Source organism: Rhinolophus ferrumequinum, chromosome 22, assembly GCF_004115265.2.
Source record: "Rhinolophus ferrumequinum isolate MPI-CBG mRhiFer1 chromosome 22, mRhiFer1_v1.p, whole genome shotgun sequence".
Classification (NCBI taxonomy): Eukaryota; Metazoa; Chordata; class Mammalia; order Chiroptera; family Rhinolophidae; genus Rhinolophus; species Rhinolophus ferrumequinum.
Genome location: NC_046305.1, coordinates 13,663,601 through 13,684,542, shown reverse-complemented (window position 1 = coordinate 13,684,542; position 20,942 = coordinate 13,663,601). Strand labels below are relative to the sequence as shown.

The window sequence follows — 20,942 nt, the reverse complement described above, 5'->3', positions numbered from 1 at the left end:
AAAAAGTCGGATTTGTCTCAGCTACCGTCTGGGCATCAGCATTTCTAGGACTTGGGCTGATTTAAATGTACAACCAAGGAAAAGAACACTGCTTTAGATGCTGGAGGCAATGAAAGCTAACGGTGTCCTCCACGTCCGGTGACATAACTGGGACACGAGAATCCCAGAGACACAACGGGAGAACGAAAGGTGCCTTAGCATTCTAGTAACTATTCCACACACTCATCTTACCGATACAGATATTGAAACCAGAGGAGGAATAACACTTTTCCAGAGCCAGGATGAGAATCCTGAATCTTCCCTGGATTATCAGCCCCGTGCCCTGAGAAACTGGGGTACCTATTATCAGAGCCATCCAATAACTCCCCCGGCTTCTTGGCTTAAGTTGAGGGTTCAACAAAGAAAAGGATCTTTTCATCTGAGTTTCCTTCCTCCATCCCAGGCCTACTCAGTTGCTCTCAAGAGCAGAGCTCTTAAGGTAGGGTCTGGAAGGTTGACCTTCCTTAGGGCTGCTGAAGAGTCCAGCAAGCATTCTGTGATGAGTGCTTGCCTAAGTATCCATTCTCCCATCTGCTGAGCCGTGACCTTGCTTTTACGCTGGGTAGAAGAGCGTTGCCTGTGGAGTGCAGCTCTATCATTTAATAAAGTTCTCCGGCAGCTCTCAAGGACTTCTTTCAGGCAACATTTTTAGAAAAAGAAAGTGTTATCTATTGTTCTGAATCGCTGTATCCCATTCTCATTGGATCTGTGACGGTTGGCTTCTCTTGAATTATCCTGCTTTTATCCATTCCGACTTTTTCTTAATTAAGTCCTTTCTTATTAATCATGATCCCTAAATCCAGTCTCATACTCCACCCCAAGAGAAATACCAAAACCACGTACTTGCTAACGAATAAAAGGATGAGGAAGCCCCAGAAGAGGATGAGAGGCTAGCAGGAAGATGACTGAACAGAGAAAGGAGGATATTGAAGAAAAGAAGAGGAAATGTGATAAAAGGAGTTCTGGACTTAGAGTCAGGAGCCCTAAAATTCTAGTCTCTGCTCTGTCACTTACTGCGAGACCTGTGGCCAGTCACTCAACTTCTTTGGCTTTCAGCTTTCTTACCGATAAATGAGGGCTTGATTAGCGTTTCTCTTAGGTCCCTATAACTCTAATATTCTATTATTCTGGGGTGCTCACAGGTAACTTGATAGGAAGGGAAGCCAGGGGAGAAAAAGGAACACCCATTATTACAATTTAGAGAAGCCGTTTTTGATGAATCTACTAATGGGGACACTGATGGAAATCCTGGGACACCTAGGAATACGTTTGAAGTATCTAACGTCAATGGGAATATTTCTAAATTTTCAAGATTAAGGAGCTCTTAGAGATTGGCTAGAAACGTCTCTTAGAGATAGTTAATAAAAAGCTGGAATCCTCATATGGTAGCGTGGGGGTGAACATAAGGCTGCTTTTCCATAAACCTATTGCAAGCTTTTCCTACACCCTCTATTGGGATACTCAAGTCTTTTATGCAGCCCTCTGTCCCCCAACCCCTATTTCCTTAACAAGCTGCAAAGGCAGAAGTCTTCAGCAAAGTGAAAGCTCGAGAAAAAGTCATTAAAGCTGTCTCCTCCACACTACAACTCACACCCTGGGTGGCCCGGAAAAGAAAAGACTGAGGATAGACTTCCTTGAGGGCTGGAAGAAAGAAAACGGACTTCACATGCTAATGATATCACTAAATTATTAACACATTTTAATAAAAAGGAAAAGGAGAATTGGCATTTCCAAATCAAAGATCCTTTGCAGAGTGACAAAGGAAGTGTGGCAGTGGAGCTTTTGGTGAAGGGAAGACAAAAGAGCAGAGAGTCCCAATTCCAGGTCAAGCTCACATCCCAATGACACACAACAAGATGTCTGAGACCCATTTCACGATGACCGTGACGATGGGTAAGAGATCTTTGCTCTTCTCACCTCTATCAATCCTTCACTCCTCTATGGGTTTCGTCTCATACCCAGTGGGCGCCCTAGATACAGGCAGGCAGTTCATAGTGTCCTCCTAAAGAGATGCTCTGTTGAGAAAGAAACGCTGCTAGTCTTCTGGTCTGACCTGAGGCAGTGTGGTACCACGGGAAGAGCACAGCCCATGGAGTCAGTCGGACTATATCTACCTGTGACCCTGGGCTAATCATCTATAGAATGAGAACACCGCAGGCCTGGGTCGAATGATACGTGTCTCTAAAGGACACTATAGATTGTCAGTCCCACAACAGGCATTAAAGGTGAGTCCCTCCATCCACTCCAGGGTACACGCTGAGGAACGGGTGACTCTCCAGGTCTGGACCATGGTCCCTGTAGAATGTTGGTAAGAACGGTATGATAAAAATAAATGAAGGTAAGAGAAAAAGCAAGATGATAAACCTTATCACTGTTCAGTGTTGCTCCGAACCCAGCCTCTTTCCCAGTGGAAATGTGGGCAGCGGTTGGACCGTTCTCATTTCCCAGAATCTACTCCTTTGCTTTGCTCTTTTGAGCCTGTTTACTGATGTCTGTGAAAGCAATGAGCTCAGTCTTTCTGAGCCTGTACATTCAGGGTGGCCATTTGTCTGTTACTCTCTAATCATCGCCAGGGAAAGAAGTTACCCAGAGAAGATGGAACACCCTTATCCATAGAACTTGGGGGAGGAGGGGCAGACGGTGAGATCTCAAAAATAAGTACACACATACATACATGACTCTCTATGAGAAGGGAGCACTATCTTGCCAAAATGCCCAGACTCTCTGCATCTGCAGAGGCCCAGAATCCCCAGAACGGCCCTCTCCTCATGTTACCACCCACCCCACCTCCAGACCAGCCCACACCCTTCCACTGCGCCTCATATCAACAGCCCAGAAGAACACACACATCTTTGAGCATCCATATGGCTCAGTTATTTCATAAATACAAATTCCAATACAATCCAAAGTTAGCAGAAAGAAGAGGCAGTTCCTTTAATTTTTTTTTTTTTTTTAAGTCCACTGCCTAATTTCTTTTGAATCTTCTGCCTGGTTTGCAGAATCGAAGTGGCCCATCCTAGTTCTCCATTCTCATCCACACTAGTGTCCAATTTCGTCGGGTAACATGTCCTCTAGTATCCTGGTCAGATGACCTTCGCCAAGCTCATTAGGCAAATGTCCAAGGGCTCCAAGCCATGGAGGGCTCCCACCTCCCTGTCACGTCTCTCTAATCCTTCCAGAATCTTCCTCCACAGTTCATGGATCCCAATCTGGACTCCCTTCTCTGACCGAACAAAGATGGACACCCTAAAGACCCAAAAACCTGAGTGGACAGGGAGTAGTTAGCTAGGTGGTGAGCAACCTGAGAAGAAAACTGCCCAGAGGCCAAGTTGGCATTCCCAGATGGGTCCTTCCATATGCCACCAATCGGGCCATCTGAAAATTCTGGCTACCATGTACGTGCCAGCAAAAACAAAATTGACTGAGTTTGTTTCAGGTTGATGGTTTTGAATACCTGATCTCTTTTTATCAGAAGCTTGTTGGGAAAATTCAGCATCATTATTGCGCCTGAAGATTTTTTTTTTCTGGTTTGTAAATCCAATGTGTCCTTAGGGATCATATTGTTACAATTTCAGTAATGGAAACATATGAAGAAAGATGGGTTCTGATGTAGATGTTTTGAAATTTATCTTTAAAAAATGTAAACCCAGTAACTTGGAGAAGAAAAATAAAGACGCGTGGAAAGACTACCTTGCTGTAGCGGGTGAGAGAGAGCACAGGCTCTAAACCCAGGCCTCCAGCTCTCACTCGCTGTGTAAACAGGCAGATGAGTTCACCTCTCCAGGCATTCATCCTGCCAACTGTGAAACAGAGAAAACAAGAATGCATATCTCGGTGGGACAGTCATGAGGAATAAACGCAATAAAGCATTTAGCACAGTAACCTGGCACCCACTAAATACTCAGTAAATGTTAGATATTTACAACTTCTGTCAATGTAACACTAGTACTAATGGATGTCTCACATGCTTACAAAGGGTTTTCACACACAACAGCAGATGCTACCTCTCAACAGTCAGGTAAAGAAGGCAAAGAAGAGAAAGTGACCTCCCCAAAGCCATGCCTGAAGACTCTAAGGCTCAGAGAGGTTACAAGACCAACACAAGGTCATGTAATCGTTGCCTGGCAGTGCTCAGGTTGGAAACCTGACAAGAGGCAGGAGAAAGTAGATGGTATTGTTAGAAGGAGAAGACTTAGAGGCATAGGTGTAATTTCGATTCATCCAGAATTAACTCGATACGAACAACTAAAATTTATTCACAGCTTACTACATGACATTGTTCTAACATTTTACATGTGTTATCTCACTGATCTTCACAAAAATCCTGGAAGATATGCCCTATAGGTAAAAATCCTATTTCCATGTTATAGTTGAGGAATCTGAGGCCCAGCAAGGTTAAGGAACTTCCCCAAGGTACACAGCTAGGAAGCGGTGCAGATGGTACCAAAAGTTGAATCCAAAGGCCATGTTTTTAACCATGATGCTCTAATGTTCCCAAGCAGGGACAGTAAATCCTGAATTCTAGGGCAAAGCTTTTATCAACTGGGCACTGGGCTAGACGACGTCTAATATCCCCTAAAACTCCTGAGATTCTAGGGTTCGACACTTCTATTATCAAGTAAAGCAATAAAATATTGTCTCAGTGAGTCCCTGAAAATGATACCTAGAGTGGATTTTGGAGAAGCAAGATGCTACATGGTAGCCAAAAACAGACATGAAATAGTCATAAAAGTGTGTACTGATTTCAGTGAAGCATGTGACAAGGACATCTCACACAATATGCTTACAGACAAAATAGAGAAATGTCAACTGGCTAAAGCACAGTTCAGAACATTTGAGAAAAGGTGAACATTCCATGAGCAATGACCCACGCACTGACCGTGAGCCTGATTCTAACCATATTTTTATCAGTTACTTGAATGAAAGCACATGCCTCACCCGTCTGCTGACGACATAGAGCTCAGGGTGGAGAGCTCACTCATTCAACAGCAGAGTCTAGAGACAATGTGTAGTGGAAACCATTTAAACTTGCCTGACCACTGAGTACAGTCTTAAAGCCCAGAAGTCAGGGGGAGAGAGAGAAGACATTCCAGACAGAGGGAGCAGTAAGTGCAGAGGCATGGAGGCCCGAGAGCGGATGGTTCTTTCGGGCATTAGTGGTCCCTTGGAACAGCTGGAGAGAAGGTGATTATGGTGGTTGAGGCAGGTGGTGCCATGTGCAGAGTACACCATGAGAAGCCAGGGAGATCAAACCGGGAAGCCTCGCCCACTTACCAAGCAAACAAATGACAGAACCCAGACAGGAACGGAGACTTTCTGACTCATTATCTAGCCACTCTGCTTCTGTTGTTCGGTTCTGTAGCCCCTACCCACATGTGGCTATTTACATTTAAATGAATTAAAATTAAATAAAATTTAAAATTTAGTACTCAGTCTCAATACTCGCCATCTCAAGTGCGCAAGAGCCACACGTAGCTAGTGGTTACCGTATTGGACAGCACAGATGAAAAGATACCCATCATGAGAGAACGTTCTCACCAGCGGCGCTACTCAGTACCACAGGACCATTCAGCGAACAAGAAGTAGATTCGGTTTGCATTGCTTTATAAAACAGCAACAGGAGGAAAACAAGCAGATAGAAAAGCTACACGGAGAACTATTTCAATGTCCCACACCTTACGTTTTCTAGTAACAGGAGAGCATCCTATCCCTGGAAGCCAGGTGGCCATCTATCAGGGGGATGCAGAAAAGTTCCTGCACTGAGTGAACGCTGGTTGGCTAGAATGTCTGTGTTTTATCATGGCCATCTGGCGGATGCACTAGTGCAAACATATCTCTGCAGCTCGTGCACGGGCCGTTCCTGTCATACTTGTACCTAAAGGATACGATGTTGGGTTGGGAGTCTCTATTCCTGACAGCCCAGCATCCTAACACACCAGAATGTGGGAATTTTCTAGCATAGTCAGCGTTATTAAATTGTGATCCATGGACCACCACCCTCCCCCCCGCACCCCCAGAAATGAATGCACAATTGTATGTGTATTTTTCAGGAAAGAGGAGTCCATAGCATTGATCAGATTTCAATAGGATTTGTGCTCCTAATATAGAAAGCAAATAAACACTGTACTGGAGGGACCTAATAGCTTCAATACTCCAAAAAGGCTCACCTATATGTTATCAAGATGGTCACTCAGGCCATTCCCGACTCTAAAGTTCCATTGCCTTAAGCACCGAAACACCATCAACCTGTAACTGAACAGTCTGAAGTCAAACATCCCCTGACCGTTACCAAGGAGAAAGGAGATGGGACTATAAAAGAGCATGGAAACAGCTCAAGGCACAAGAGTTGGATAATTCAGTCAAGTTCAGGAAGGTATCATCTGCCAACGTCTTGCTGAGATGCCTAGTGAAAGCTCTCTTAGGAATATTGGTTGTTAATTTTCAACGTTAGCCTACAGAAACACACACCCAGTTAGACGCAGAACCATCTTACGAGCTGGAGAACCTGCAAATCTACTGAGCTATCCATGCACTTAGAAATAATGCTTTCGTTCTAACCACCACCAGACAACATGACAGTTGTACCAGGAATCATCTCCAAGTTCTACTGTATTTCTAGAATTGAAAGGACTGATTTCTAGAACAAGGTCGCGATTCCTCTGTTACCTGGTGTGGCTGGAGAAGTATGCTCTGGTTAATTTAACACACAAAAATGTGATAAAGAGCTCTTCATATAATCAGCATGGATTATAATGTACGAAAGCTCTGAATACCACAAAGCGTGTACACCGCTGCAGCCCTGTTGGCGACATGCAGAAAGCACTAGGCGTTTTGTGGTGCCGGGCGGCCATCGATGCAAGTCTCATTTGTTAGTGTACTACAGACCTCTGGCTGCCAATTAATAGAGTTCTTTTTAACAAAATGCCAGGTAACAACAAATACTGTGTACTTTTTTCACAACCTGGAACGATCCTTAGCAAGATGGCAAAGCAGGGAAAGCTTGTCTTTTACAACCTCCACATTCCTGTGAAATGACCCTTCTATCCCTTCCCAGCCAAGCAGTGGCCTCGCTACCTCCTAGCCACCTCCTCTCCTGCCACTAGGGCCACACCGGGTCCCACGGGTTCAGGTCAGTGCAGCACTAAGCTCATCACAGGCACTTCATCAATGCCCATTATTAATCAATAGTACTGATGAATTCAATCATTCAATGACCATTTACTGAATGTCCACCAAGTCCTAGCATAGGTCAGTGGGGCATGTCCTACACCTATTCTCACAAGAGCCTGGTCTCAGTCGTAAGGCCACAACAAATAAGAACCAACTCTAAGTCCACAATGCCACGTAGTCACTTATTATGCCTCCCCACCCAAAATCCTCGGCACTTTGATAGCGAAAGTTCAAAGCTTCACTTCCTGAACCAAAGAACCAGCTTTTGTCATCCGCAGGCCTTCAGACTGCTAGAGGAGAGATTTAGCAATGGGGACTGTCCTGAGTGATTTGTACCCCTGGCCTTCTCTAAAATCACTGCCAGGCAGGTAACAAAACAATGCAGAGCAGTGGTTCTCAGAGTGTGGTTCCAAGGCGAGCAGCATCAGTGTCACCCGGGAACCTGTGACAAATGCAAATTCTCAGGCCCTACTTCTGTCCTACCGAATCAGAAACTCTGGATTTTGTTCTCCTCTTCTCTGCGGTTCCAGAGTAGCGGCGGAAAATGCGGCCCTTGGACATCGTCGAGCTGGCAGAACTGGAGGAAGTGGAAGTGCCGGAGCCCGAGGAGGATTTCGAGCAGTTTCTGCTTCCAGTCACCCACGAGATGCGGGGAGATAGGGCGGCTCTCACCCGGGAGCAAGGGCGAGCGTATATGCGGAACAGGAGCAAGTTGTGCGAGATGGACAATATGCTCATCCGGGTCAAAACGCAGGTGGAAGCCTCGGAGGAGAGCGCTCTGAACCATCTGCAGAATCCAAACGACGAAGTCGAGGGCAAAGTGACCAAAAGGTGTGAGAAAGCCGAGGAGAAAGCCAAGGAGATTGCGAAGATGACAGACAGCCATGCTGGTCCGGTGGATAGAGAAAAGCAAATCGTCCAGAATGAGAGTCGCCAGTTTGCAGCTAACGGATTCCGGTCCACTGAAGGACATTGGTTGATACCCTGGAGAAGCTGAAACCAGAGAGCCTTTTGTTTTCTCTCTTTTTTTTCTCTGTCTGTCCTCTGTCCTCATGTTCACTACGTTTTTGCTGTGGTCTATGGCTGATGACCTCAATGTGAGTTTCGACTGTTAAATGTTTCTGTTTGGGGAAGTCACTTCTATGAGGGACATGCTCTGACATGCAAGAATTAGAGGCTAGGTTATAAGCTCTTACAGCAGTCACATTTGTTCCTGGGCTTTGGTGATTTCTAAATTTTGAGGTGTTTTGTTCTTTCTTGTGTGATCTGATAGCTCCCTGAACAGTGCATCTGTGCGTGACACATGAGACTCAGAATTGAAGTTCTCCGGCTCTGGAGGTGCTGAAGGAGCTGCTTTACTTCTAGAAGACTCCATGCAGCCACTGCTAAAGGAGCTGAAGAAGGGACCAGACTTCATCCGGGAATGGGAATGGAGCTGATCTGGCCAGGACTGATGCATCCAAAGAAGGGGTGGAAGGGGGTATTGTCTGTATTTTGGGACTTAAATTTCTGTGTGAGACTCAAGGAGGAGAGGTGTATTTTGTTCAAAATTGAATTTTATGTGGCACACGATCTGACGTAACCTGTCTGGCAGTTTGTTTGGACAACATAACTCAGCTTAATTTGACATGGAACCTGGAATAGGGGATGAGATCTTGGTACTCCACACAAGTTGACAGACTACTCGGATGCATTTCAGGGGATTCTGGGCATAAAATGAAAGAAACATTTGCAAAAGCCCTTGCGGGGCTGGGGAAGGAAAGCAAGGGCTGTCTGCATTGGACCCGAAAGTGGACAGGGACTAGGTGTCTTCAAGGTTCATAAGTTGTCCAGCTAGAAGTTTATTTGAGTAGCAGACCTGACAAATATTTGAGGTCAAAACCCTACCGTGTGTTTAAAAAAAAAAAAAATTACCAATAAAAGTATTCATTTGCTTGGGAAAAAAAGAAAGAAAGAAAGAAACTCTGGGCATGGGGTCCAGGAATCTGTATTTTAACCTATCCTTCAGGAGAGTCTGAGACACACAGAAACTTGAGAATGAGTAGCGCCAAGTGAATATGGAAGACTTCAACACAAAGAAATTAAAAGTGGAATTAGCCTGGATGCTGGTAGAATCACCTGCTGAAAAGAAAAGTCACTGACAGAACAGTGGCAAAATAGTTCCCCAAAGCACACAGCTGGAAATTGCCAGGATGTTAGTGAGTGACTGTTGAAAATCCATTTCATGCTTCTTGACTTTGACCAGCCCCGTGAGACAATGGTGTGGAAATTGAGAAAGAGGCACAGAAAGTTTAAAAAAACTTCAAACCTACAGATAAGCAGAAGGGTGGGAAAGACTTGGAATGACTAATTTCCTCCTCGCCATGGTTTTCTGAGCCTCTTCTCTGGGTCCCGAAGGCCACTCAGGGCACCCTGCACCTTGGACACAGAAGATTCCAGAAAACGCTCCCTGGCCGGCCTCAGTTCCTGACATCGATTCTAACCTGTTTCCCACTGCTCAGCCACATAGTTTTCATCCCTCCTGGAAAAGAGAGGAAGAAATAAAGACACCCCACCCCACCCCTGGCTTTAATGAAACAAGCCTCTAGAAAAGCCAATGCATACATCGGAAACAGGCTTTCCAAAGTCTCCAGAGACGGGGGAACCACATGCAGCAGGACCAAATGCAGCAAAAAAAAAAAAAAAAGTCTCAAAATTATGCACAGTTGCAACAGTGATTCAAATCAACCACCCACGAAGGGAAAAAAACCACACTTGGCACAGGCACCAGGCAGGGCCTCTCCCTGAAGCCCCACACGTGGCTGGGCCACAGGGGCCTGGAACTGGAGACAGCCTGGTGTTACAGTCCCAAGCCCTGCCCACCTACCTCCAGGTGAACTCCTTTAAAAATAGGTCTGTTGTAGGCCTTTAAAATATGTATTCTAGAAGGCTAAGAGTGGAACTACAACTTTAGTCCTACAAACTTGGAATTCAAAATACAATAAGAAAAGAAGCTCCTAAGAAGTCCCCACTGCTCTGCCAGGTGCAGGTAACTGACAAGGTTTAAAGTCATTCAGTGCTGTTTCAGAGGTCCCCCATGTCCCCCTCTGGCTGTTCTTCGCTTTCCAGAGATGGGGACGGAGGACTCATAAATAGGGTGAAGAGGTCATAGCCAAAGATTGGCCAAAGATACAGGGAATGGAAAATTAAGTAAACAAACATACTTGGGGCACTCAGTGGGCCCCTATACAGCCTAGACACCTCCCCGAAGTGACTGAATACCTAAGACAGGTCACGAGGTCGGAGGAGCCGAAAACCTTTGTGTTGTACTTTCTGTCCTTAATGAAAAGCAATGCTGCAGACATCACTGGTGAGTCCTCTGTGTGGGTGTGGAATGTTTCAGAAGTGTTGATATAGGTCCCTGGCCCGTTTATCCCTCTTTGCAAGGGGCTGTTTCAGAAGCCATGTGGTGCTGGTAGTCGTGTGGGGGGGGGGGCGTGTGTTAGACACTAATTTCCATGCCTGCTCCCCCCTCCAGATTCCTATGTGAACTCACTGGAATTTGAAAAGACGCGGTTACTGAGCCTGCTTCTTAGCTCAGTCTCTCAGCATCTATCATTTTGAAGATCCAGGATGACTGGAGGATGTAGAGTGAAAAGCACCTGGGGACATAACTATCTTCTAGTTAACCGTTTTCTCTGAATAGAGGGGCGTAGCTGCATGTTTATAGGTACCCAGACGTACAGGACTGAGCAGGAGGCGGTCATTATAAAAACAGCAAGAAAAAGCACGTTAAGAGAGATTCCCACACCCCACCAGCCCCCCAGCTACCTTTCTCTTCTGTCCCGGTCCCACTGCACAACAGAGGACTTCATGGAAAAAGTTGATTCAGGAGGCTGGGCCTCTGCAAGAGATCTTGCTCATATCCAAGAGGAAGACAAATAACCTTCTTTTTCTGAAAAATCCTAGGAAAAACCCACACATATAATGAATTATTCACAAAGGCTGAACCTAAAAATGAGACACGGAGAAATGTAGAAAGACGAAAAGGATGGAGGACTGGGCAGAAAAAGAAACCGAAGCGATGGACTGATCTCTCTCTCTCCTTGAATAAAAAGGTATTCATCACGGTCACATTTAGGTTCCCCCTTTCAGCGCTCCGTGGTCAGGGATAAACAAAGTAAGATGGTCTGAGTTGCCTCTGTCCGGCTGGGCTGCCAGGCTGGGCTTTGGCTGGGGAGCTGCCTGATCCAGGCAGCCCTGAGAATGACAAAACGGAGGCAACAGATCAGCTGATAGAACACAAGGTGTCAAAGGACCTGCAAGAGTTCTGATAGCTTAGCAGACCTTGACTCAGCTTTACTGTAACGAAGAATATGAAGATGGAAAGAAACCAGCTGTTCCTATAAAGAAGGGAAAGCAGCAGAGTTTGGGGGGGCGGGGAGGAGGGCGGAAATACCTACATTTTGTACGGCAACAGCTAAAAAGAGATAAGTAATTGTGGGTGGAGCTAATAATTCTAGAGTCTGGATCTTTCAGAAGAAGATAAAAGGCAGGGCTTCCTCGTTCTTTTCCTCCTCCTTTAATTCACAGTGTGCTCTGCACCCACTGTAAGGAAAGCAAGTGGGGCAATGATGACATACAAACCAACACGCAAAACTATCACATTCCAGATATTTTTGTCGCCGTCCTCCAGTCATTCGTTTCTGTCAAACTCTTTCACTCCACGTCGCTTTCCAGGTTGCACCCCAACGACAACTGGTCCCCACACAAGTCATAGCCTGGTTTCCGGAGGAAACATTACCCACGCTTCATTTTAAGGGCAGAGCCAACAGGCCATTTGGAGGCTGTCCTGGGAGCCTTAGAAAATGAAGACCTGTGTCCTGCAGCCTGAGTGCCAGTTACAGTAGCTATGTGTTTCACTGTCTGCACCCATCCGTGCCCACGTACACAGCAGATGTGAGGCTTTTCTGCCTGACCTGCTCGTAGGGTAAAATCACACGCTTCGTCCTGGTTAGCTGCCACCCTCTGCCCTAATCAAGGCACTCTGACTCACGATCCGTGACAGCTACATCAAACCTGAAAACTTGCCAGGCTTACCGGCTACTATCCCTCAAGGTGCTGTATATTTACAGGCAACCAAAGCAGGAGAAAAGCAGATGAATATCCACAGGTTCACCGTAATGAGCTTCCTCATCTCAGTGGCTGCCAAAACATTTGATCTTCCTACCTTAAGCCATGTTCATTTCCACATGAAACATGTGCTCCCCTGCTGAGCTGACCCACGCCACCAGTGGGAGGGAAAAAACCTCCCCCTGCCCGTCAGTGGCACAGAGTCTCCAAGTCAGACACTCCATTTCTTCCCTCCATCATCTCACCTGAGAAAGGGCAAACAAGGGTGGGGCATCTCACAAACCACGAGGGAGACCCTGTATGGCCACGGAGTAACCAGGCCTGGGCACAGAAGGGTAGAGCTGGTAAGCATATGGCACAGGGAACGTGGGATGACATTCAGAGCAGCCAATTCCCTGAGAAAAAGACAACCTTCTTGTTAGATCTATTAAATGAGCAAGAAAGAAAAGGAGGAATCATATAAAATGCAATACCACGATTTAAATCGGATTAGCTTTTTCCAAAAGGTTACATTACGGTATCCACTGCAGAAGGGAGGGCCGTAAGAAAATAAAATTATCTGCCTATGCAGAGGTAGCTTTCAAGAAAAATGAAAGAGTGGGCAGTTGAGGTGCCACCATCTTTCATGACAAGTCTGGGTTATTTTAGGCCTTTCTTCTCCCAAGAACTAGACCTCTCCTATTAATAACTGGATAAAATTACCACACCCACCGCTCAAGTCAGAGTCCTACAAGTATAAATTAAATCACTCCTTTCATTTAACCGATCTTTTCAGCCCAATCTGATGAAAGACCAGTATGACGCAGGGTTACGACACCACCAACACAGCTTACAGAGGTGCACGCTACCTTTCCTAGTCCAGGGACTTTTCTGCAGCCAACGAAAGATGTAAACATCCCAAAAGGCGTGGTACACAAATAATCAAAACCCTCCGGGATGCTGCATGTACCTGTGTCAGTTCAAAGCAGGTCTTGACATGTTTTCTGAACATCCTTCCTTTTCTCAAAAATGTGCCTCTTACAAGGAGCAGAGAAGCACGTCCCAAACTTTAACGTGCACACGAATCACCTGGGGATGGTATTAAAATGCAGATACTGGTTTAGTAAGTCTGAAGTGGGGCGTTGGGATTCTGAAATTTCAACAAGCCACCCCCAGGCGATGAGGATGTTGTCCCTTATCCCTTGGGGTCTTCAAGAGGTAACAATGTAGAAGAGCTGGAACGAAAATGCCTCCCCTTCAGGTACGCTGAAATTTCTGAAGGACTCCACTAATAATAATAGCTAGTGTTTACTAGGTGGTTAGGCAACTTGATACATATTAACTCATTTAATTCTCCCAGTAACTCATTATCATTTTCCTCACTTTACCAATAAGGAAACTGAGTCGCAGAGTAATAGAAGTGACTTTTCAAGGTCACAGAACTGGTGAAGGAACTGGGATGGGAACCCAGACAGCCTAGCTCTAAAGCTTCACTGATAAGGGCCGCTCACACTGTCTCCCAGTAGGTAAAAGCACAGTATTTCAGGAAGCTGGATGTTGAGAAAGGAAGAGAAATCAGAGTAGGAACTTAGATGCACGTGGTACTGGAGAAAACACAGGACACACAGATGCACAATTTTTCCACATGGTCACCAGCAGAGGGGATATATACTAGTCCATGACGTTGTACAGCCAGGAGGAAAAAAAAGCAAACACGGTGTATTTTATATTTGCCAACAGGGCTCCTCTACACACCTTAGCAGATGTTCTCTGAACACTGTTACAACCGCCTACATGCTGTAGAACCACTGCGAAAATTCCCAACTATGGGGATAGAAGAGACCACTGGGACGGGCTCACTGCCGACTCACCGAGAACGATACTGAAATCAACTCCCTAGCCTCCCTTTGACTCTCTCTGGACTCCTGAGCCCATCCTGGCCAGAGACACGGAAAGGGCGGAGTCAAAACCCACAGTGCACCTTGCGCTCCCAACCTCAGGCTGAAAGGCGGTGTCTTTCCAGCTGAACAGAAAAACCTGAACAGTAGCCACCGCGTGGTGTAGGAAACGTGCTTGAGATCCCAGCCCAGAGCCTGGGCCCAGCTGGAAGGGCCCAAGGTGCTGAACCAGGGTGGATGCGGAGCCCTGGCCGCCTGGGGAGTTTTGGTGGCTCAGTCCAAGGCACCAAGGATGGCTGCAGGCACGTTGCCATCCGTGGGGCGGCTTTGTCTACCGCAAGGAAAGGGAAGGCGCCTGTCTGAGTAAACACGCTCCTAAAAGAGGGTCACAGGAAAGCAGCACCTGCTGGGTGAGAAATTTTAGTGTAGAGGCGGGCTTGGAGAGGGGGGCCCTGACGGGGAAATCAGTAGAGACCTGACTACAGGAGTGTTTGCAGCCGCAGCACGCAACACAATGAGATCTGTCCGCTTTGTGCAGCGCTCCGGCAGTCTGGCCTGCGGGACTGAACCCTTCCCCTCCCCAAAACCCCCATCCCTAAGCACGTTCAACTCAGGCCCCTTTGGGCCCCATCACTCGGTGCCGGTGGGGGGAGGGGAGTGCAGGGAGGAGAAGAGAGGAAGCCCAGACAGGGGTGGCTGTGGGAGGATGCGTGCAGCAGCAGGAAGAATATCTGCTTAGAGATGCTCCTTCTTTTCTAATGAGGGGTGCTGCCTGGAAGCACCATGCGCCAGCCAATCGCTGGGCTGCTGAGACAGGGAACTAGGGAGGAAGGGGGGAAGGACCGGAGACTGGGGTGGGGGCAGCAGAGAGATGCCCAGGCCCTGAGGGGCACCAGCTGCACACCTCACTGATACTAGGATAGGAACTGCGTCCGGCTCCAGCTGTCTCAGTGCTGCACACCTGGAGGGTCGGGGTGGGGAGGAGGGAGGAAAGAGAAGAAGAGGTGGGGCCTCCTTTGCAGGTGCATCCATCCCAAGAAATCTCTCTCCACAAGCATCAAAGTCCCATGTCTCCAAGGCTACCCCCATATTTACCACGAATCATCCTTACCACCCCAGCAACCCTCAATTCCTAAAGATCTTGCCAGACACCCAAATTCCTAGTGAAGAATGAGGCAGTGAGATGCAGAAACAGCAGCCTGCATTTGGTGCATTTGCTTAACCCTGCAAAGAAGCTTCTTCTATGCCCGTTCACTCTGACACTGCCACCATCAGAGAAGCCCCACCAGCTCTAAGTGGTGAGCAGTTCCTTGGGAGCTCAGGGACAGACAGACTGCTTGCGCACCTCTGGGCTCAGCTGAGCAGCCTTCAGCTGATGAATTCAGGCCCCGGCAGATCTGCCTGGATCGTGGGCACTGAGAGAGCACTCAGGGGGGCCAGGCATTGAGACGCAGGGGCTCCCAACCCAGGACTAAGGAGAGGAAGGGCCCTGATGAACTGTTCTTCTTTGGCTGAAAGGAGAACTCCAGCTGGGCTGTTTGAGCTGTGTCACTAGAGACTGCTTCCCCTGGCACGCTCATTCACTCCACTTTCAGTGGAACTTCCACTCCGTCCCCAGAGTTAGCTGGGTCTCCAGCCAAACGCCTGTTTTATTTATCTATTTGTCGATTTGTCTACAGGGTTTGGGCCCAGAACTCTTGAAGCTTCTGAGCTGAGAAATCCCCTCATGGAGCCTGGACTTCCCCTACAGGCAGGGAGTGCAGTTGTCTCCCCAGCTGGTGGGGGTGGGGGCCAAGCGGTGGCTCTGAGGGAGGAAAAAGGGGGACTGAGTATGAAAGAAAGCCCTGGTGAGGAGCAGCCTCTCCAATGTGATGGGACGGGGGCCTGGGAATCAGACAAAACCACACCACCAAGCACCCAGGGATGCTAGAGATTTCCACACAGGAAAAATCAAAAACCAAAAGTCTTACCTTGAGAACCACTAGTGCCCACACTGGTTTCTAGAGCACCAAGCTTGCCCCTTGTATGCACAGAAGTAAAAAGTGCACTTCAGCAAAGGGGGAAATTGGCACCAGGAAGGGAATGGGGGATAAATTTCATGCTAGGATTCCCCCCTCACCCGAAGAAATGCAAAGGCGGAGAGGGGAGTTATGGTGGGCAAGAAAGGATATGGCCAATCGATGAGCTTCTTGGCGTATTTCCTGACAATGTTATCTTCTCCGAAGATGAACAGGGATCTGTTGACGGTGAAACAGTTCTGCCGGACGGGAATGGGGTTGTACAAAGCCATAGTCCGCGCCCTCTGCGCTTTCGACTGCTTGTAGGCGGCTGCCGGCCCGGAGGCCGGCACCGGGGTTCCTTGCCGGTTCCTGCTCTGGTCCGAGTCTCCATCACCCGACCCCGGCCTGCCGACCACCGCCTCCCCGAAGCGAGCCATCCTGAAGTTTAAACAGACAGAAGACACACAAAGGTGATCGCGGCCGAACACCCGCACACAGCAACAAGCAGAAAGACACACGGAGACTCAGCGCCGCATCCAGCCGGGCGCGGGGACCACCCCCTCCGGGGAGCCTCGCGAGCTCTTCGGAGAGGCGGCAGCAGGGACCCCGCCGCTCTGAACTGTTGAATCTAAATACAACCTCTGCGAAGCTCCATTCCTCAAGGAGGAAAAAAGGGGGGAGGAGAAGACTGGGGGGTGCTCAGTCTCTGAAGGCAATTTTTTTTTTTTTCAAAATGCCAGTGTGCGGTGGCGTTCGGGGACTGAAGAGGAGAGGGGCGGAGTAGGCTGTTCTTCAAACATAGCTCCTCTTCTGGCAGACGCACCACCTAGTCCTGGGAGAGAGGCAGGCACCGACCCGCTAGGTAACAGTTTGGTGATGTATTGGTTGGGGGCGGGGGGGTGAAAACAAAAGAACTTCAACAAAAAAATAATAACACAAGGACGAGGTTATGGTGGCATGCTTTATCAACACCAGCCCCCTGCAAGTCCATCCAAGAAATTCCACAGCCAAGACTTGGGTCTTTAAATCTGCCAGTACAGACGCATCCAAAGGTTGAGAGAGAGGGAGGGAGAGGGGAGAGCAGTGGAGAGATTCCTGCGTAAACCGCAACGCCCAAAATATCAAAATAAGTCGATCCAACCAGAGAGAGACAAATGAGTTCAAAGCTCCTGCGTCTGGCAGAGATGTTGAGCAGTATCCAGAGAGCAGCGAAGCCCAAGTGCCAGCATCCGCCTGGAGCGCTGGCCGCCGCCGCGGCCGCCTCCCCGGATCAGCATGCAACAGCGATCCGCGGCTGCGCCGGGGAGAGGGCGGGCGCGGGTGGGAGCGGCGCGGGCGGGCAGCGGGCGAGCGCTTGGACGAGGGAGGAACAGGTTGCAGCCGAGCCTAGCGGTGGCCTGCCGCCGGAGCTGTCCAAGGACCGAACTTGCTCACTAACGACTCCGTCTTCCTCTTCCACCCCGGCATCCCGAGACTCCACGGAACAGGGGAGAAGACAGGGAGGGCAGGGGGCAGGAGGGGCGGGGGAGAGGCAGCCGAGCTCAGAGGCGCGGCGTGGCACCCGTGGACGCGGGGGCGGGGCCGGCAGGGCGGGGAGGGACAAGGATGGAGCCTGAAGGACCGCGGCCCCCCGGCCCGTCCGGAGGTTCCTGGGATGCAGGGTTGGTTTGGCTGATTGATTGACCCAGAAGGTAGCGGGCCACCCCTGCAAAGGTCCAGGTTAGAGGCACCTTTTCCCCAAGTAAGGCGGAGCCGAGAGGGGCGGGCGCAGCTGGCGGCGCGGCGGACTCTCCGCAGAAGCTGAGGCCTGGCGGCGGGGGCGCACACGCACGCGCACACGCACTCGCGCCTTCTGTCCCCACAGAGGGGCGATGCCAGTGCGGTGCCGGCGTGGTGCCCAGCCCGCCGCCCTAGCGGGGAGTCGAAGCCTTTGCGCCTCGCGCTCCGCGCGCCAGGGCCGAGTCCCTACTCCCCCGCACCTCCCGGGCTGCACGGACGCTGCCCAGGGAGTTTTGTAGAGCACCCTCTCCCTACAGCAGCCCCAGAGGCCCGGGAGGGACGGAGGACCCCTTGGGGACTCTGCACTCTGCTGTTGGTGCCAGCTCCTGGCGGGAGCTTTTGCCCTCCTTCTCCAAACAGAGCGACCTGGGGCGGCCTCTTGGGTTTGGCTCTAGCAGAACTCGGCGCATCCATTCCTGTATGGGTGGTCCAGATATCCAGGACCTAGATGGTGAGTTCTGGACTGAAACTACACTTCTCAAAATTGTAACCATCGGGGGATCCTCCCACCCCTATCTTTTACCCCTAAGTGAGGTCCACTGACTTCCTCAAACTCAGCCCTTAACTGAGTAACTGAGCTGCAGAAGTGGGTAAGGTGGACTCCAAGCCGCAGAGAAAGAGGCCCTAGGTTTAGCGAACAAGCCCTTCCCCACAGGTGACTCAATGGTTTGGACTGAGGACAGGTACCAGCTGCCCCCTCCAATGTCCACACTAGCTGCAGAACACCTTCCTCTTTTTCCTGCCTCGGCCCCAACACAGGGTTCCATCCAAGTCCTCCCCACCTGAGCAGTGGAAGAGAAGGGGTTTTCTCCCTCCTCCTTCCGGTGGAACTCCTGGGTAAGTGTGGCTTCGCAGTGTGTGTGTGTGAAATGAACTGGTAGGAAGGGACGTGCGCCTGAGTGAGGGAGGCACGTGTATTCCTACGTGTATGTGTCTGTGTGTGGGCAAGCCACGTGAGCACTGACAAGGGTCTATTGTGTGAGGATGTATGTGCAAGTGTGAAGGGAAATTCTCTGGGTTCTGGAAAACCAAAAGAACGGTCTTAACATGTCCACCCCAGTGGGCACTGCTGCCCCGGGGGATGGCATGTTGACCTTTTGATTTACGGGAGCCTATTTCAGGCCAAATTACCATTCAAGGTGAGTCAGCTCTACTTAGTATTTCGATTTCACATTACTTCCTCACTCTGTCCTTCTACGTACCTTCTTTGGAGAGCCCTTTTCTGTCTGAATACTAGTCAGAAGTGAAAAGGAAGGAAGGTAGAGCTATGAACCATGAAGTCCCATCAGCCTGTTAGTCCTTGAGAACCAGTCACAAGTGTCTGTCTTGGTAACCTGATAAACTATATAGGATTAGAAAGGGATTTCAGAAATGATCAAAGCCATGCTTTCAGGTAGGACCATAATCTAACCCACAGCACAAAATTCATTCAAATCATTCGACAAATATTTTCGAGCGCTAGGCACTGTTTTAATCACTGAGGATACAATAATGATGACAGAATGTTTCCTCTTCTTGGATTAAGTTGGATTCTTTAACCTACCTGGCTAGAATGTTTGATGGACCTCATTGTCGTACTGCAGCTTCACCCCGTCCCTTTGTGCCCTGGCCTTAGCAGGCTGGAGGGTGGCAGACCTGTTTGTTAATGCTCAGAGGAAGCAGGACTCGCCAAACTTTCTCCTCCCAGACGAGGTTCTTAGAAGATCAGGAACCCTTGACTTGTGTCTTCAATGTCACCCACTGAGCAGAGGTCCAGCATTCATTCCTCGCCTCTCTCTACAATATCCTACGTTCTCTTTGGCTGCTGTGATTCTTGAGAGATGGTGAATCCCCAACACGGAACTATACATGGAAATGTGAGGACTCGCTGGAGTTGAGACTTGCATTCCTGCCTTCTGAGGAGACAGGGATCACCAATGCATGGCTGGGGATAATATCGAAGACATTTAAGGATATGAGCACGTCTGTAGGGCGTTATAAACGGGGATTCTTGCAGCCCAAGAGGACAGAGGCAAACAGGATGGCATAAACGGCTTTGGGAATGGACTTGAACGAAGGAAAGAAGGCACATGCTCATATTGCACCCCCTATCTGGCTTTAGCCCAACTCTTGAGACCTTTGAGATCTATGAACTTTCACGCTCTCCAATGCCCCATTCTCCCAGCCCCGCGAAGTCTACAATTTTAATGGCTGAACAGTATCTTATATGTGTTTAACAGTTTCAGTTTACACAAACCTCACTCCAAACCTTTGAGGTCAGCCTGACAACACATGTATTATAACCCTGAGTTGGTGGACAAATCAGCAGAATTCCAGAAATGCTAAGTAGTTGGTCCATATCTGATAAAGAGGCAGATTTTGGACTTTTAACAGATGTTCTGATTTCTACTTCACCGGCCCTTTCTTATACCCAAGCTCATCTCTTCTGGGCAGTAATAGTGTCATTCCAAACTGTTCATTGTGAAGAGAAGAAACTATACGACCCTGTGCTGAGTCTCAGGAGTATTTGGTCTACTGCCCTGCAGATCCAGGAAGACCCTTAGAAATAACCTGAAATCACGTCCTGGCCATAATACACTTCATAAGGGAAGTTGGTCGGTGATTCTGCTCTCGGTGTCCCTAGTTCCACTGTTCTCGCAAAGACCCACAAATCGAAATGTAGAAAATCAGCAACTGACTGATCAGCACTGATTGGAAACCGGTTTCTAAAAAGCCCTGAGGGACAGCCCAAGAGGGACAGTAGCCATAGTTTCCTGTTATTAGAGCACCATCTACTGGTCACTTATAAGCACAACACTGTGAGCTCAGCTACCACCCAGGCACTACACCTCAAAGCCTAGACATTCCTATAAACAGGTGACCTCGTCACCAGCCCCACCCCTGGGAGACTTTGTTGAGGTCCAAGCCCCAAATTTCACCACAGTGCGACTAACCCATCTCACAGTACTTGGAAAGTGCAGCCCCA

General features: G+C 48.7%; 1 protein-coding gene and 1 pseudogene across 8 annotated transcripts in view; one reads left to right on the top strand and one right to left on the bottom strand.

Moving 5' to 3' along the window:
• CACNA1E (calcium voltage-gated channel subunit alpha1 E) overlaps window positions 1–20,942 on the bottom strand; it is a 412,260-nt gene that overhangs the window by 258,433 nt on the left and 132,885 nt on the right. For 6 of the 8 annotated variants that reach the window (XM_033092609.1, XM_033092608.1, XM_033092610.1 and 3 more), the window contains exon 3: window positions 16,370–16,636. In XM_033092609.1, coding sequence (XP_032948500.1) covers window positions 16,370–16,636 — 267 coding nt within the window. Of the gene's footprint in view, window positions 1–16,369; window positions 16,800–20,942 lie in introns of those variants that run through there. The other 2 variants (XM_033092614.1, XM_033092615.1) reach the window with 1 other exon arrangement.
• Window positions 7,754–8,189, top strand: LOC117014553 (MORF4 family-associated protein 1-like; annotated as a pseudogene).